The sequence below is a fragment of the Tachypleus tridentatus genome, chromosome 1, assembly GCF_004210375.1.
Source record: "Tachypleus tridentatus isolate NWPU-2018 chromosome 1, ASM421037v1, whole genome shotgun sequence".
In the NCBI taxonomy this organism is placed as follows: Eukaryota; Metazoa; Arthropoda; class Merostomata; order Xiphosura; family Limulidae; genus Tachypleus; species Tachypleus tridentatus.
In genome coordinates, this window is record NC_134825.1 from 2,888,253 (window position 1) to 2,905,896 (window position 17,644).

Genomic DNA, 17,644 nt, shown 5'->3' on the forward strand with positions numbered 1-17,644 from the left:
TGTAGTTTAATATGATGTAATCTTACAGGTTTAAGACTCATTGGTTATTCTAAATGAAGATGGAGCAACATCACTTGTGTCAGACTTCTGTTATTACGTTACTGACACTGGTGTGACTACATATTTTATAGTTTAATATGATGTAATCTTACAGGTTTAAGACTCATTGGTTATTCTAAATGAAGATGGAGCAACATCACTTGTGTCAGACTTCTGTTCTTATTACATTACTGACACTGGTGTGACTACATATTTTATAGTTTAATATGATGTAATCTTACAGGTTTAAGACTCATTGGTTATTCTAAATGAAGATGGAGCAACATCACTTGTGTCAGACTTCTGTTCTTATTACATTACTGACACTGGTGTCGCTCACGTCTGCTGCAGTTCCGTCACCTCCTACAATGGTGAAGCAACCCCCTATCCACGAGCAGTTATACCAAGTGTCTGAAACATCTGATGAGCAAGACAAACCTTTTATACTGGAGTGTGAAGCAAAAGGCAACCCAGAACCTATGTAAGTTTAAGTCACTAAATGCATAGAGAAAATAAACAAGTTAAACCTTCATCTTTCAAATGTCATGTTAGAGTTAAGCCTAATATTGTATTGGTTTTTGTGATGTCCACAATATCATAAATTAATGTATTGATATTTAATTGTACAAGAAGAAATGAATGGTAAAGACGAATCATTTCTAAAATGATTCCATCATGTTACCCATGGAAATGTGATGGAAGTAAATAATTACTATGTACAGCCTACTTACTTGCATGGCAAATTTTGTCATCTGTATCTCACCAATGGGAAGTATTTTTCAATTTTCCTAGATGGTTCAGTTTTTATACATTTTTACTTTTAATGTATTTGTTACTACTGTAGATGTTAATTCTCCACATTCTAATGTTGGTACTGGTAGGTTTGTTGTTACTACTGTAGATGTTAATTCTCCACATTCTGATGTTGGTACTGGTAGGTTTGTTGTTACTACTGTGGATGTTAATACTCCACATTCTCATGTTGGTACTGGTAGGTTTGTTGTTACTACTGTGGATGTTAATTCTCCACATTCTAATGTTGGTACTGGTAGGTTTGTTGTTACTACTGTGGATGTTAATACTCCACATTCTGGTGTTGGTACTGGTAGGTTTGTTGTTACTACCGTGGATGTTAATTCTCCACATTCTAATGTTGGTACTGGTAGGTTTGTTGTTACCACTGTAGATGTTAATTCTCCACATTCTCATGTTGGTATTGGTAGGTTTGTTGTTACTACTGTTGATGTTAATTCTCCACATTCTCATGTTGGTACTGGTAGGTTTGTTGTTACCACTGTAGATGTTAATTCTCCACATTCTCATGTTGGTACTGGTAGGTTTGTTGTTATTACTGTGGATGTTAATACTCCACATTCTGGTGTTGGTACTGGTAGGTTTGTTGTTACTACTGTGGATGTTAATTCTCCACATTCTGTTGTTGGTACTGGTAGGTTTGTCGTTACTACTGTAGATGTTAATACTCCACATTCTAATGTTGGTACTGGTAGGTTTGTTGTTACTACTGTGGATGTTAATACTCCACATTCTCATGTTGGTACTGGTAGGTTTGTTGTTACTACTGTAGATGTTAATTCTTCACATTCTGGTGTTGCTACTGGTAGGTTTGTTGTTATGACTGTGGATGTTAATTCTCCACATTCTGATTTTGGTACTGGTAGGTTTGTTGTTACTACTGTAGATGTTAATTCTCCATATTCTAATGTTGGTACTGGTAGGTTTGTTGTTACAACTGTGGATGTTAATTCTCCACATTCTCATGTTGGTACTGGTAGGTTTGTTGTTACGACTGTGGATGTTAATTCTCCACATTCTGATGTTGGTACTGGTAGGTTTGTTGTTACGACTGTGGATGTTAATACTCCACATTCTAATGGTGGTACTGGTAGGTTTGTTGTTACCACTGTAGATGTTAATTCTCCACATTCTGATGTTGGTACTGGTAGGTTTGTTGTTACCACTGTAGATGTTAATTCTCCACATTCTCATGTTGGTACTGGTAGGTTTGTTGTTACCACTGTAGATGTTAATTCTTTACATTCTAATGTTGGTACTGGTAGGTTTGTTGTTACCACTGTAGATGTTAATTCTCCACATTCTCATGTTGGTACTGGTAGGTTTGTTGTTACCACTGTAGATGTTAATTCTCCACATTCTCATGTTGGTACTGGTAGGTTTGTCGTTACTACTGTAGATGTTAATACTCCACATTCTAATGTTGGTACTGGTAGGTTTGTTGTTACTACTGTGGATGTTAATACTCCACATTCTCATGTTGGTACTGGTAGGTTTGTTGTTACTACTGTAGATGTTAATTCTTCACATTCTGGTGTTGCTACTGGTAGGTTTGTTGTTATGACTGTGGATGTTAATTCTCCACATTCTGATGTTGGTACTGGTAGGTTTGTTGTTACTACTGTAGATGTTAATTCTCCATATTCTAATGTTGGTACTGGTAGGTTTGTTGTTACAACTGTGGATGTTAATTCTCCACATTCTGATGTTGGTACTGGTAGGTTTGTTGTTACAACTGTGGATGTTAATTCTCCACATTCTGATGTTGGTACTGGTAGGTTTGTTGTTACCACTGTAGATGTTAATTCTCCACATTCTGATGTTGGTACTGGTAGGTTTGTTGTTACCACTGTAGATGTTAATTCTCCACATTCTGATGTTGGTACTGGTAGGTTTGTTGTTACAACTGTGGATGTTAATTCTCCACATTCTGATGTTGGTACTGGTAGGTTTGTTGTTACTACTGTAGATGTTAATTCTCCATATTCTAATGTTGGTACTGGTAGGTTTGTTGTTACTACTGTAGATGTTAATTCTCCACATTCTGATGTTGGTACTGGTAGGTTTGTTTTTACGACTGTGGATGTTAATTCTCCACATTCTGATGTTGGTACTGGTAGGTTTGTTGTTACGACTGTGGATGTTAATACTCCACATTCTGATGGTGGTACTGGTAGGTTTGTTGTTACCACTGTAGATGTTAATTCTCCACATTCTGATGTTGGTACTGGTAGGTTTGTTGTTACCACTGTAGATGTTAATTCTCCACATTCTCATGTTGGTACTGGTAGGTTTGTTGTTACCACTGTAGATGTTAATTCTCCACATTCTAATGTTGGTACTGGTAGGTTTGTTGTTACCACTGTAGATGTTAATTCTCCACATTCTCATGTTGGTACTGGTAGGTTTGTTGTTACCACTGTAGATGTTAATTCTCCACATTCTCATGTTGGTACTGGTAGGTTTGTTGTTACTACTGTGGATGTTAATACTCCACATTCTCATGTTGGTACTGGTAGGTTTGTTGTTACTACTGTAGATGTTAATTCTTCACATTCTGGTGTTGCTACTGGTAGGTTTGTTGTTATGACTGTGGATGTTAATTCTCCACATTCTGATGTTGGTACTGGTAGGTTTGTTGTTACTACTGTAGATGTTAATTCTCCATATTCTAATGTTGGTACTGGTAGGTTTGTTGTTACAACTGTGGATGTTAATTCTCCACATTCTGATGTTGGTACTGGTAGGTTTGTTGTTACAACTGTGGATGTTAATTCTCCACATTCTGATGTTGGTACTGGTAGGTTTGTTGTTACCACTGTAGATGTTAATTCTCCACATTCTGATGTTGGTACTGGTAGGTTTGTTGTTACCACTGTAGATGTTAATTCTCCACATTCTGATGTTGGTACTGGTAGGTTTGTTGTTACAACTGTGGATGTTAATTCTCCACATTCTGATGTTGGTACTGGTAGGTTTGTTGTTACTACTGTAGATGTTAATTCTCCATATTCTAATGTTGGTACTGGTAGGTTTGTTGTTACTACTGTAGATGTTAATTCTCCACATTCTGATGTTGGTACTGGTAGGTTTGTTTTTACGACTGTGGATGTTAATTCTCCACATTCTGATGTTGGTACTGGTAGGTTTGTTTTTACGACTGTGGATGTTAATACTCCACATTCTGATGGTGGTACTGGTAGGTTTGTTGTTACCACTGTAGATGTTAATTCTCCACATTCTGATGTTGGTACTGGTAGGTTTGTTGTTACCACTGTAGATGTTAATTCTCCACATTCTCATGTTGGTACTGGTAGGTTTGTTGTTACCACTGTAGATGTTAATTCTCCACATTCTCATGTTGGTACTGGTAGGTTTGTTGTTACCACTGTAGATGTTAATTCTCCACATTCTCATGTTGGTACTGGTAGGTTTGTTGTTACCACTGTAGATGTTAATTCTCCACATTCTCATGTTGGTACTGGTAGGTTTGTTGTTACCACTGTAGATGTTAATTCTCCACATTCTAATGTTGGTACTGGTAGGTTTGTTGTTACTACTGTTGATGTTAATTCTCCACATTCTCATGTTGGTACTGGTAGGTTTGTTGTTACTACTGTTGATGTTAATTCTCCACATTCTCATGTTGGTACTGGTAGGTTTGTTGTTACTACTGTTGATGTTAATTCTCCACATTCTCATGTTGGTACTGGTAGGTTTGTTGTTACTACTGTTGATGTTAATTCTCCACATTCTCATGTTGGTACTGGTAGGTTTGTTGTTACTACTGTTGATGTTAATTCTCCACATTCTAATGTTGGTACTGGTAGGTTTGTTGTTACTACTGTGGATGTTAATTCTCCACATTCTAATGTTGGTACTGGTAGGTTTGTTGTTACTACTGTGGATGTTAATTCTCCACATTCTAATGTTGGTACTGGTAGGTTTGTTGTTACTACTGTGGATGTTAATTCTCCACATTCTAATGTTGGTACTGGTAGGTTTGTTGTTACGACTGTAGAAGTTAATTCTCCACATTCTCATGTTGGTACTGGTAGGTTTGTTGTTACTACTGTGGATGTTAATTTTCCACATTCTAATGTTGGTACTGGTAGGTTTGTTGTTACTACTGTGGATGTTAATACTCCACATTCTCATGTTGGTACTGGTAGGTTTGTTGTTACTACTGTGGATGTTAATACTCCACATTCTGGTGTTGGTACTGGTAGGTTTGTTGTTACTACTGTAGATGTTACTTCTCCACATTCTGATGTTGGTACTGGTAGGTTTGTTGTTACTACTGTAGATGTTAATTCTCCACATTCTGATGTTGGTACTGGTAGGTTTGTTGTTACTACTGTGGATGTTAATTCTCCACATTCTAATGTTGGTACTGGTGTGTTGGTTGGAAATAAAAGTTGGTGTTAAATAAAACATGGACAGAGTGCAGGCACATGTAGGAGTATCAAAAGAAAACCACTCTTTACATTGTTCTAAAATAACATAAAATATAAATATAATCACAAACCTTGTTTAAAAGTAAGTATGCTTGGTAGTGTATTGTAATATTACATATGTAGAATCATATAACAGTTTAAAGTTTGATCTTTGGAAAGTAAGAACTCAACTTATTTTGAACATTTGAGTAAAATGATAGTAAATGACTTACCCTGAATGATGTGGTTACTGATTACAGAACTTATTGTGAACATGTGAGTAAAATGATAGTAAATGACTTACCCTGAATGATGTGGTTACTGATTACAGAACTTATTGTGAACATGTGAGTAAAATGATAGTAAATGACTTACCCTGGATGATGTGGTTACTGATTACAGAACTCACCTTATTTTGAACATGAGTAAAATGATAGTAAATGACTTACCCTGAATGATGTGGTTACTGATTACAGAACTCCCCTTATTTTGAACATGTGAGTAAAATGATAGTAAATGACTTACCCTGAATGATGTGGTTACTGATTACAGAACTCACCTTATTTTGAACATGTGAGTAAAATGATAGTAAATGACTTACCCTGAATGATGTGGTTACTGATTACAGAACTTATTGTGAACATGTGAGTAAAATGATAGTAAATGACTTACCCTGGATGATGTGGTTACTGATTACAGAACTCACCTTATTTTGAACATGTGAGTAAAATGATAGTAAATGACTTACCCTGAATGATGTGGTTACTGATTACAGAACTTATTGTGAACATGTGAGTAAAATGATAGTAAATGACTTACCCTGGATGATGTGGTTACTGATTACAGAACTCACCTTATTTTGAACATGAGTAAAATGATAGTAAATGACTTACCCTGAATGATGTGGTTACTGATTACAGAACTCCCCTTATTTTGAACATGTGAGTAAAATGATAGTAAATGACTTACCCTGAATGATGTGGTTACTGATTACAGAACTCACCTTATTGTGAGCATGTGAGTAAAATGATAGTAAATGACTTACCCTGAATGATGTGGTTACTGATTACAGAACTCACCTTATTGTGAACATGTGAGTAAAATGATAGTAAATGACTTACCCTCAATGATGTGGTTACTGATAACATTTATAAGTTTTGAATCCGGTGCAAATGAGGACATGTATATACAAGTTATATGTAGAATTATATTTATATAAAACTTTATTTTGTAAGTTGCCAATTAAATATTCAAACATTCTATTCCATCTCGTTTGAGTTGTGAAAATTTTTTACTCGGAGGAACAAACAACGTTTCGACCTACTTCAGTCATCGTCAGGTTCACAAAGAAAGGAAGAGGTAACTGACCAGAAGCTGACCACGTGTTTGAAAGGGGTTGTGTTACTGAGTGTTGGAATGTAGAGGGTGGTGTTAGATGTTTGAATATATAATTTTATATTATTTATTATATTATTTTTTAATATAGATATAAAGGTTTACCTTTGTATTGGTTTATTTTGGGCTTGAGTTGTTGTATAAGTAAGCACACCACAAATATACGGCATCCCTAAACCTCACAAACCCATCTATAGACATTCCCAGCAACCAATTAGCAACCCTCATAGAATTCACCATGATGAAGACAAACTTCATGTACATCAACCACAACTATGTACAAACAAATGGCCTAAGCATGAGCAACCCAGTATCACCAGTTCCAGCCAATATTTTTATGACACAGGTTGAAACACAAACAATTAATATCCACCACTATACTGGTACAGATATGTAGATGACACAATTGCACGATTCACATCTACAGAGCGAAAACTTAATTTTTTCAATCACTTTAACGCTATACATCCCAACATTAACTTCACATGTGAACAGGAAGAAAGCAATCAAATATCATTTCTTAACCTCAAAATTACAAGAACCGATACACAATTTAAAACAGAAGTTCACCGAAAAATCACCCATACTGGACTATACATTTCTTGGGACTCAGCGCATAAAACAAAAACTCAACATACTAAGAAACCAAATAAATACAGCCATAAAACTATGCTTACCAGGTAAAATTAATGACAAATTAGACAAAATAAAGCAATATTTCATCAACATCAATAAGTTTCCTCCACAAACTGTAGAAAACCTTATACGCACACAGCTAGACAGAAAGCAAAATCAACCAACAAACGTAAATATATCTCACGAATCAAAAAATCACGAAACCATATACTGCTGCATACCATATATTCCTGAAATCAGCAGAGAAATAACCAACATTTAGCAAAAACTAATAACAAAATATGACATTTCAGTTAATACCAAATTTATTCAAAAACCAGGCACAAAACTGAGGTCTATGCTATGTAAAAGCTATACTGACAAACACCACACTAACATTATTTATAAAATACAATGTGATAACTGCCACGACTTCTATATTGGAGAGACAAGTAGAAAAATGGAAACCAGATTCAAAGAACATAAAAAGTCACCTTCACACGTTTTCGAACACTGCAAGTCAAATAAACACAACATAACCATAGAAAACACTCAAATACTAAATAAAGAAACAAACATAAACAAATGCAAAATTAAAGAAGCCTTACTTGTACAACAACTTAAACCCAAAATAAACCAATAGAAAGAATACCTTTATACCTATATTAAAAATAATAAAATAAATAATATAAAATTATATAATCAAACATGTAACACTACCCTCTACATTCCAACACTCAGTTATGCAACCCCTTTCAGCTTCTGGTCAGTTACCTCTTCTTTTCTTTGTGAACCTGACGATGACAGAAGAAGGTTGAAATGTTGTTCACTCCTCTATGTAAAACATTTTCTCAACCCAAACAAGCCATTTTTACGTATATATGTTTCTCTTCATCACTGATTCTATTCCATCGTATGTTTCATATGTGTGTATACCTAATGCATATGCTATTTTCTGAACACATAGTACAAACAAGTTTTGATAGCCAATCTGCCATGTCCATTGGCTGTTCATTTATAGGCATTACATTACATCATTTGTAATAGGTGATGAGTAATGTAATGCTTGCACACTAAGGGTTAATGACCAGACTAATGTTAAGCCAAGTTTTTATACAAATATCTGAGTTACTCAGAAAAAAATATTTACAGTTTTTTAATAAACTGCACTACCCAGGTGCAGATAAGTAGTATTTCAAATGTGAAATATGATACTCTACTTAAAATTACTGAAGTTGCTATGTAGGAAATTATTTCACAGTTCATTTAGGAATACATTTTTGAAGTTAAGTTCTACTGCCCTCCAGATTTAGAAAACGTTCAATGGCTATGAAGTGACCCAAATTACTCAGTTACAGCAAGTATGTAACTGGGTGGTCAGTAAATTGACTGCCTCATTTAAGACCTGGAGAGACACGTATAGTGACTTAACTTACTCTGGTCAGTGGATGAACTGTCATGTTTATAAAAAGGAGGGATGCATCATATGGTGATCCAACTTACCGTATTATGGTGTGTGTGTAACCATCTGGTCAGTGGATGAACTGTCATGTTTAGAAAAAGGAGGGATGCATCATATGGTGACCCAACTTACTGTGTTATGGTGTGTGTAACCATCTGGCCAGTGGATGAACTGTCATGTTTAGAAAAAGGAGGGATGCATCATATGGTGACCCAACTTACTGTGTTATGGTGTGTGTAACCATCTGGCCAGTGGATAAACTGTCATGTTTAGAAAAAGGAGGGATGCATCATATGGTGACCAAACTTACTGTGTTATGGTGTATGTGTGTAACTATCTCATTATTGAAGAAACATGTTCTGTTTATAGTGACACTTATTATCAGGTTCTGCTTAAGTAAACAGTTTGCAAAAGTTTGTTACTTACAAGTTTATTCCACTTGTTAGTTGCTATATGTTAAGGTAATACATAAATAGGTAGGATAGAGAGATAATCTAAGCAGATAAGTTTAAATATCTTTGTTTCTTATAAATGAAATAGGAATATGAAAACTGTGAACTAAAGAGAGAGTAAGGAATCACTTAATTGAAAATTAAGACTTATAAGACAGTAATTTCTTAAGTAGAGACATGAGTATTGAGATGCAAAAGTTTTCTGGGAAGAATGGAAGTGACAATGGTAGTTACATGATGTTGGGATGACAATACCTGAATTATGTAAGATAGTGGTAAAAACACACAAACTGTACTGAGATTGCATGAGGTGCAGAAAGAAGCAAAGAAAATAATTTGTTGAGAAATATAATTGGAATGTTAGTTGATGGTAGAGTAGAGGATGTTAGAAAGTAATGTGGAAAGATGAAACGGGTCAAAACGTGTGATCATGGAGGATGTGAAGGATAAAAAATGGTTTTAAAGGACTTCTTGAGCAGCCAGCCCCAAAACTAGATGGAATTAAAGTTAAACAAAGAGAAAGAAGAAAGTTGTCTTATGAGAAAGAACTAGATCTGTGTCTGTACTGTCTAACTATAACAAAGTGTGTTTGTCTCTAGCATCCTACTAGGCATGCCTGCCATTAAAAATCTTTTTATGAGTTACTTCTGTTTTTGTTTTTCAAGAGTTATTTGTAAACAACATTTATTTGATGCCATTGGAAGGAACAACGTTTTAGGTTTGCCAATAATGTGGATCCCACTTTCAGATATTCTTGGATCAAGAATGGAGAAGAGTTTGATTATGTAGCATATGATCGTAGAATTAGTCAGCAACCTCGCAGGGGAACTCTGGTCTTCACAAAGCCAGATGATGTAGATGAAGGCTTATACCAGTGTTTTGCAACAAATATTCATGGAACATCAATGTCTAATGCTGTCTTTTTAAAAAAATCAGGTAAATATAATATCTTTCTGTCATAGTATAAAACTGATATTTCATGGAACCACATTTCTGTAGAGTCGCTAAAGTTGATTGACTGTGTTATTTCAATATGTAAATAGTCAATCTCTTACAAAATTTATGAGCATGTTGAAAGATTAAATTTGGCAGATTATATGTAAACATTACAATGCTTTCATTTGCAAGTTATCAAATTTTTATTAAGTCTTAAGATTTGTTAAGCAATGTTTCTCTTATGCCTTTTTTCTATTTTTGCATGTTTTCTGTCCAATGTACAAAGTAATTAATTTTCAACTTTAAGATTGAAAATACTTTTATGCATCAGGAAACTTTCAATTTTGTATGTGAAATCCTTATAATGTCCAGATAGTTTTTTTTCAAATCTTTCTTAAGAAACACTTTGTTTTATATTATTTTCACTAACAAATCTCTATGTTGGTTCAGTTGATTTGACCAGTCTTGTAACTGCCTTATAAAATTAGCAAATTAATACAAGTTATGCCTTTTTTGTTCTAGAATCACAACATATAACACAAAAACATATATGTTTAGTCTAAATAACTTAAAACTCATAACATTTTAATTATAATGTTGTATATTATTTTTATTATATTGACCTTTCAGCCGTACCTTTCTAACAATACAAGAGTTACAATGATTTGGTGCACGTGCGTGCACTCGTATTACCACATCTAATAGTATAAAACTGACCTTTAGTTTTTACAAAGTCACATTTCAATGATTATACATTTTTATATGTATTAGATTATTAATATTGTATTACAAACAAGTTATTAAACCTGTTTTTCTTAAAACTTTGCACAGTAAATAAAGAAATAGAGCAAAGAATTATCTCTTCTAGTTAAGACCTTTGTACTTGGTTGCTGCTTATCAGGGCCTGCTAAGCCTTAAGAAATATCACACTTAGAGAATGTGAAACAAAATAATTTTTTTCTGTTTTGTATCTATTCAAATAACCAAAAAATCATAAATTACTTCATCAACACCATAAATTCCATTATGATTTATCAAGATTAGTAACTAAGCTTTATTTCTTTCTAAAATAATATGAAATTTTGAACAGGCTAAAAACTTGACTTAAAAGCACAAAGGTTTGTCTGGAAAGAAAGAGAATGCCATTATGTTTTGAAAATGGTTGAGAAAATCATTAAGGAGACATTTTGAGCTTTCAGTTGGTTATTCACGTGTCATATATAGAAGTTCCAAAAATTGAGAGATGAGCATGACCACAGTGTTTGATTCCCTAAATATAGTGATAGCTCAGCAAATAGAAAATATAAGTTTTTTTTATTTTAAATTCTTTCTTTTAAATATTGGTAATTTGTGTTCTGAAAACATTTTGTATTTTGACAAACAAACCACATGTCACATTCAACATACCATGTGACATGGAAAAAACCAGTGTGTTTTTAAATATTTACTTTTTGATCAAAAAATTAAATAATGTATAATATAAATATTTGGACAACAGTTTGAATAAAATAGCAATTCAATAAAGTTTTAAATGCAAATCAACAAACATGTTCACCATTCACCCAACTGGAAAGGGTTGAATAAGTACCTTGACATAATCTCACAAGTTAAATTTATTCACTGCAATATATTACTTACCTCTACTCACAAGATTAGCTATTCTTGTTCAGTGCTGCCCTTTAAATGTGAACCTTTTTCTTTATGCATGCCACAAGCCTCTTGGAATTGGAAGATTCCAACGTGACTCTCATGCAAATCATCATGCATCACCAATTGATGGTAGGAACATGACATGACACTTTTGTACTCTATTCTATTACTTTACCTCAGTTTGAGCTCATTGCTTCATGTTCTTTATTTTACCTATCCTTTAAAGCAGTGGTTCCCAACCTTTTTTATGCTCTGCACCCCTAAAAAATTTTAATATGTTCTCGCATTCCTAACAGTAATTATTTATTTAAGAATAAAGGTGAATGTGGCCAAAACAAATGTTATCTCGCACCCTATGGAACGCTATCTCACAACCCTAAGAGGTGCGAGCACGCCTGGTTGGGAACCACTGCCTTAAAGCATATTATCTTCTCCTCTTGGCCTTTGGGTAGCATAAGTCACTTATGTGCTATAGCCATCCCTTGTACACTGCACTACCCTACTTGTCTTCTCCTTTCTATGGATTGTTCTTTCCATCCCTTGACCTCATTAGCTCTTGAGGGTAACTCCTCCATTTCTATCCCAATTCTTGCTCATTTTACTGTCATCTTCATCTGGATAGAGTTTTTGTCAGGTGCATCCTCATTGTTATTATATTGCCTGTATAGTTTTCTTCAAGGGTTCCATTTCTGGCTATTTATTCTTGGGCTACCCTCTTCCTCTCAGGATCTTTCTCACTTTACCCTTCTCAGTTGGATTCATTATTTCATCGTGTTGACTTGTTCTTCTTGTTCCCTTTATATCTTCTGTTTTACCTCATATACAATCAGCTTCTTCATCTTTTATGTTAGTAGATTCTGCAATTGGGCATGTTAACCTCCACACTGATGTTCATATCCCATTACCTCCATCATATTATGTCCATGTGGTATCTCCTACCACCTGTAGCTATACTTCACATTTTGATGCAGCTATAACACTGGCTAAGTCTTCATTAATGCTTTCTTTTTACAGGGGCCGTTTCTTTGAATTCCATATATTGAATCCTACTCTACAGGAGTTCATAACCAGGTATTCATTAACAACAAAATACACATTGTACACCATGTCAATTGTGTGCTCTCTTCAATGGCTCTGCACTGTCACAAATGAGATGGTGTGTTCCACATAGATGACATGGATAAAGCAGAAGGGGATAGCTGTCCATTCCTGCCATACCTTGAGTGAAGAACTTGATATGGTGTTCTTTTGAAAATAAGGTTTCATGCTCATCCATCACACTATTTCCAGTGGTGATGTTTCTTCTGGACTCTCCAATGCATTTTACCCTCTCCCCTTTCTTTGAATGGAATGTGGGGGTTCTTACCACTTACCAGTTCCAAACTGCTGGGGTGGTGGACCATGGAGGCTTCCTCCTAAATGGTTTCAACTTAAATACTTGTCTCTAACCATTCAGTCTAGAATGGGGTGGTGGTGTTCTGTTAATGCAGATGCAACATAGGCTCTACTGGTATTGATCCCTCCTGTTAAATGTGGATGTGGTTTCCTGGTACCATTTACACTTTCACTGCAGTTGATCCATCTCCAAACTGGATATTATGATCTCCATACATTATTCATTTAAATGTTGTTACATGTTCCATAATGCCTGGAGTTATCTCATGTGCAGTAGGGTCACCCCTTTGATTAGGTATTGTCATCCTACCCTTGCAGGATATCAGTTTCCCATGGAGGAGGTTGTAAGTTAGTGAACAAATCAACCTAAGTCCTCGCAAAAGTTAAATCCATCCTTTCAGTGCCAGATGACCAGTCTTGGATTGCTCTAGGGTGTTAATCCTTGTGTAGATTTCTGGTATTGATGTGGATTTTAATGCCCAGTTCTTAGGTTGGAGGTGAAGATGATGTGGTCCTAATTGGTTCCCCATAGAGAAGGTTTTGAATGCTGTTGACTTACCAAGTACAGTCTCGCATGCTAGCCACTCTGCACTTTGCATTTTCTACTTTTGTGTTTTACAAGTTATTTACAAGAACAAAGTGTATACCTGGCTTGGAAATGGTGTAGTGCTTTCTTATTTGTTCTATGGATATCTTTCTCTTATGATCAGTGGTATACTTTGGATGCTTTCGGGGATGTTTTCTCTTTCTCCTTCACACTGGTCACTCTTTGTTCTGTATATAAGATACTAGCTAATATTTTGAGAGAAGGTAGGTAGTGCATTGGAAATTATGAATTTCCTACACTGAAAATATATTTCTGACAAGTAGGTACTTCTTTTCACACTCCCTACCCTTCCTCCCAACTTTATATGGTGCTTATTCCTTCTGCCAAACTTTAAAAGTGAGGGTTTGGAAGAGTTGTGTAGAGGTAGCCACATTCATCATGTGAGCATTGCATACCCCTGTTGGTTGATCAGTAACGTGATGATTTGCATGAAACATGTTGGAATCTTCCAATGCATGTGCAAAGAAAAAGTTCCCATATAGATGACAACACTACACAAGATTAGCTAATCTTGTGAGAAGAGGTAACTAGTAATTAGAAATACATCTTCAGTGTAGGAAAATTATAACTTCTCTTCCTTTATTGTTATGGTAATGTATTTTTCTTGTTGGAGGATTATTTTGAATTACCAGGAGGAAATAAATCAACAACCTGTCCACTTAAATAAAAACAATGTTAACTTATTTGTTATTTTTAATGTAAAAGCTTAAATATTTTTTCCTGTTCTACATTCCCTTAACTCTTTCAATTCTATAATTTAATTTTAATTATATGCTAGAAACTTTACATCACATACTTAGAGTTTTCTATAAGTCTTAGTCCTAACTTCACAAGTTTAATGTTATCTTTACATCATCAAAAGCCCACTGCTGTATCTGGCTATTAAACGTATTACAGCATTTAAAAACATTGCTTACAAGAATGCTGTAGATAAATAATTACTTGCAATTTATGAAGATGTTGGCAATGATGAATTGGTAATTATTTTCTTTCTAATTAATTGAAACTTTGTACAAAGTTTATTGCATCTGAAGTTTATAACATCATTATTTACACATCTAATGGACACTGTTTCTCGGGTATTTATGACATTGTTATTTACTTATCTGAAGGTGAAATACTTCTCTAGCTGTTTATGATATTCTTATTCACTCATCTAAAGGTGCAATATTTCTCTAGCTGTTTATGACATTCTTATTTACTAATCTAAAGGTGCTGTACTTCTCTAGCTGTTTATGACATTGTTATTTACTCATCTGAAGGTGTGATACTTCTCTAGCTGTTTATGACATTCTTATTTACTCATCTGAAGGTACGATACTTCTCTAGCTGTTTATGACATTCTTATTTACTCATCTGAAGGTACGATACTTCTCTAGCTGTTTATGACATTCTTATTTACTCATCTGAAGGTACGATACTTCTCTAGCTGTTTATGACATTCTTATTTACTCATCTGAAGGTACGATACTTCTCTAGCTGTTTATGACATTCTTATTTACTAATTTGAGGATGTTGTACTTCTCTAGCTGTTTATGACATTCTTATTTGCTCATCTGAGGGTGCTGTACTTCTCTAGCTGTTTATGACATTCTTATTTGCTCATCTGAGGGTGCTGTACTTCTCTAGCTGTTTATGACATTCTTATTTACTCATCTAAAGGTGCTGTACTTCTCTAGCTGTTTATGACATTCTTATTTACTCATCTGAGGGTGCTGTACTTCTCTAGCTGTTTATGACATTCTTATTTACTCATTGAAAGGTGCTGTACTTCTCTATCTGTTTATGACATTCTTATTTACTCATTTGAGGGTGCTGTACTTCTCTAGCTGTTTATGACATTCTTATTTACTAATCTAAAGGTGCTGTACTTCTCTAGCTGTTTATGACATTGTTATTTACATGTGCAATACTTCTCTTTCTGTTTATTATATAAAAGTGGAAGATAACTATGATATCTAATTTTAATTTTTTAGATGAGTATTTAACATATAAGTAATAATTTTTGAGAAATAACTTTCAGTTATAAGCAGCATGGAGTTTAAATCTTCTATATTTCATGTCTCATTGTTGGTTGTATTTTTCTATCAACCTCCATACTGTTATTCATATAGGTATTTTCTGTATAACTATTTTTACCACCTACATTTATAAACTATTACTTTCACATTTCATGTTCAGTACTTGCATGTCTGTGTATGACACTTCCATGTTGTTAAGTGATCGGTAACTAACTAATTTTTGCATATAATTTTACTGAATCAACATCTTTTAATTTTTTTACTCATTACTGCCACACATTCAAGTGTTCAGAGTGTATTACTTGTTTTCAAAACTCCCACCACTTCAACTGTTGTTTATGTAATTCATTTATCTTTTGTAATTTTTTTCACTGCTCTTAACTCCATGTATTTTTCAGTATTGTGTTTGATATTCCACTAAATTCATTTTAAGAGTTTGAGATACAGTACTGTGCAAAAGTGTTAGGACAAATCCCAAAATTAGATTTCAGGCTGCTTTAAAAGAATAATAGAAGATAAGTCACAGCTAAAACATCCAAATTTCTTTAATCTTAAATTTTATACAGAAACTCACTGGGCTTGAGTTCAACAAGCAGTTAATATTTTGTGTGCCCCCCTTTTGTTTTAATAACTGCAGACAATCTTTTGGACATTGTTATTGTGTGCCCCCTTTTGTTTTAATAACTGCAGACAATCTTTTGGACATTGTTATTGTGTGCCCCCCTTTTGTTTTAATAACTGCAGACAATCTTTTGGACATTGTTATTGTGTGCCCCCCTTTTGTTTTAATAACTGCAGACAATCTTTTGGACATTGTTACAATATTTTGAATCAGTGCTCTTTGGGATGCTCCTCCAAATACACTACCATAGTTTCTTTGGAAATAACTTTTGATTTTTCAAGTTTTTGATCTACCAATACCCATATCTGCTCAATTGGGTTGAAATTGGAGCTCTGTGGATGTCATGGTGTTTTTTGAATGACTCCAGCAACTTTCTATGTAATTTCTATATAGATTTGATGTGTGTTTTGGGTCATTATCTTCCTGATAGTTAAATCTTTTGCTAATAACATTCAAAGCCCTGGATATGTCGTAATAGATCAGTATCAAATGGTACTTGTGCTGTTCCATCTATTTTGTACATATATCCATTCTCATTGAGTTTCTTTGATACTGTATATCATGGTACATTTCTGTATTTTTATACATGGTTGTTTATCTAATGCTTGAGATCAGTGACAGTGTTGTATCCTGAAGGCTGTATAAACAACAATACTTAACATCAGTATCAGAGTTTGTGTTCTGCCTGTTTCTTTCCTATTTTCAGATTTACCTGTCTTGGTCTTGACAGTGTTTGGGGAGCATTTCAAGTCTGCAGAAATTTGTCAGAGTCCAACCAGTATCACATAAAGGTTTTATGTGAATTTTCTACTCTGCTGAGAATCTATACACTTTTTGGGCCAAGGCATGACCACAGAACTCAACAGTGTTATAAACACTGTTTTTATCAAGGTTTATTTATGGAGTACTATTAAATTGATTTCTTCAAGCATATACTGGTACTATATTCTAACATTTTTGTATAGTTAAGATGCTGCATAGGGTACCATGACAGTTATTTCTGGCCCTAAATTTGATCAGTATTTTCATTTAAACAGAACCCTCATGACATGCCCTTGGTACAAGTATATGGGAGTTGTAAAAAAAACAAGTATTTTTATCCTGGTTTATTCAACAGGAATCAATGAAGCATTACTGTAGTGTTTAAATTTAAAATTCTGAGATGTAATAAAATAATTAACTCTACAGAAGAGAAAGAATG

General features: G+C 34.4%; 1 protein-coding gene across 1 annotated transcript in view; it reads left to right on the plus strand.

Moving 5' to 3' along the window:
- The first annotated feature begins 260 nt into the window (after positions 1–260).
- LOC143230755 (neuroglian-like) overlaps positions 261–17,644 on the plus strand; it is a 68,235-nt gene continuing 50,851 nt past the window's right edge. Inside the window, exons 1-2 of the mRNA XM_076464904.1 lie at positions 261–520; positions 9,961–10,148. Of these exons, the coding sequence (XP_076321019.1) occupies positions 309–520; positions 9,961–10,148 (400 nt within the window). The 5' untranslated portion in view covers positions 261–308. The remainder of the gene's footprint in view (positions 521–9,960; positions 10,149–17,644) is intronic.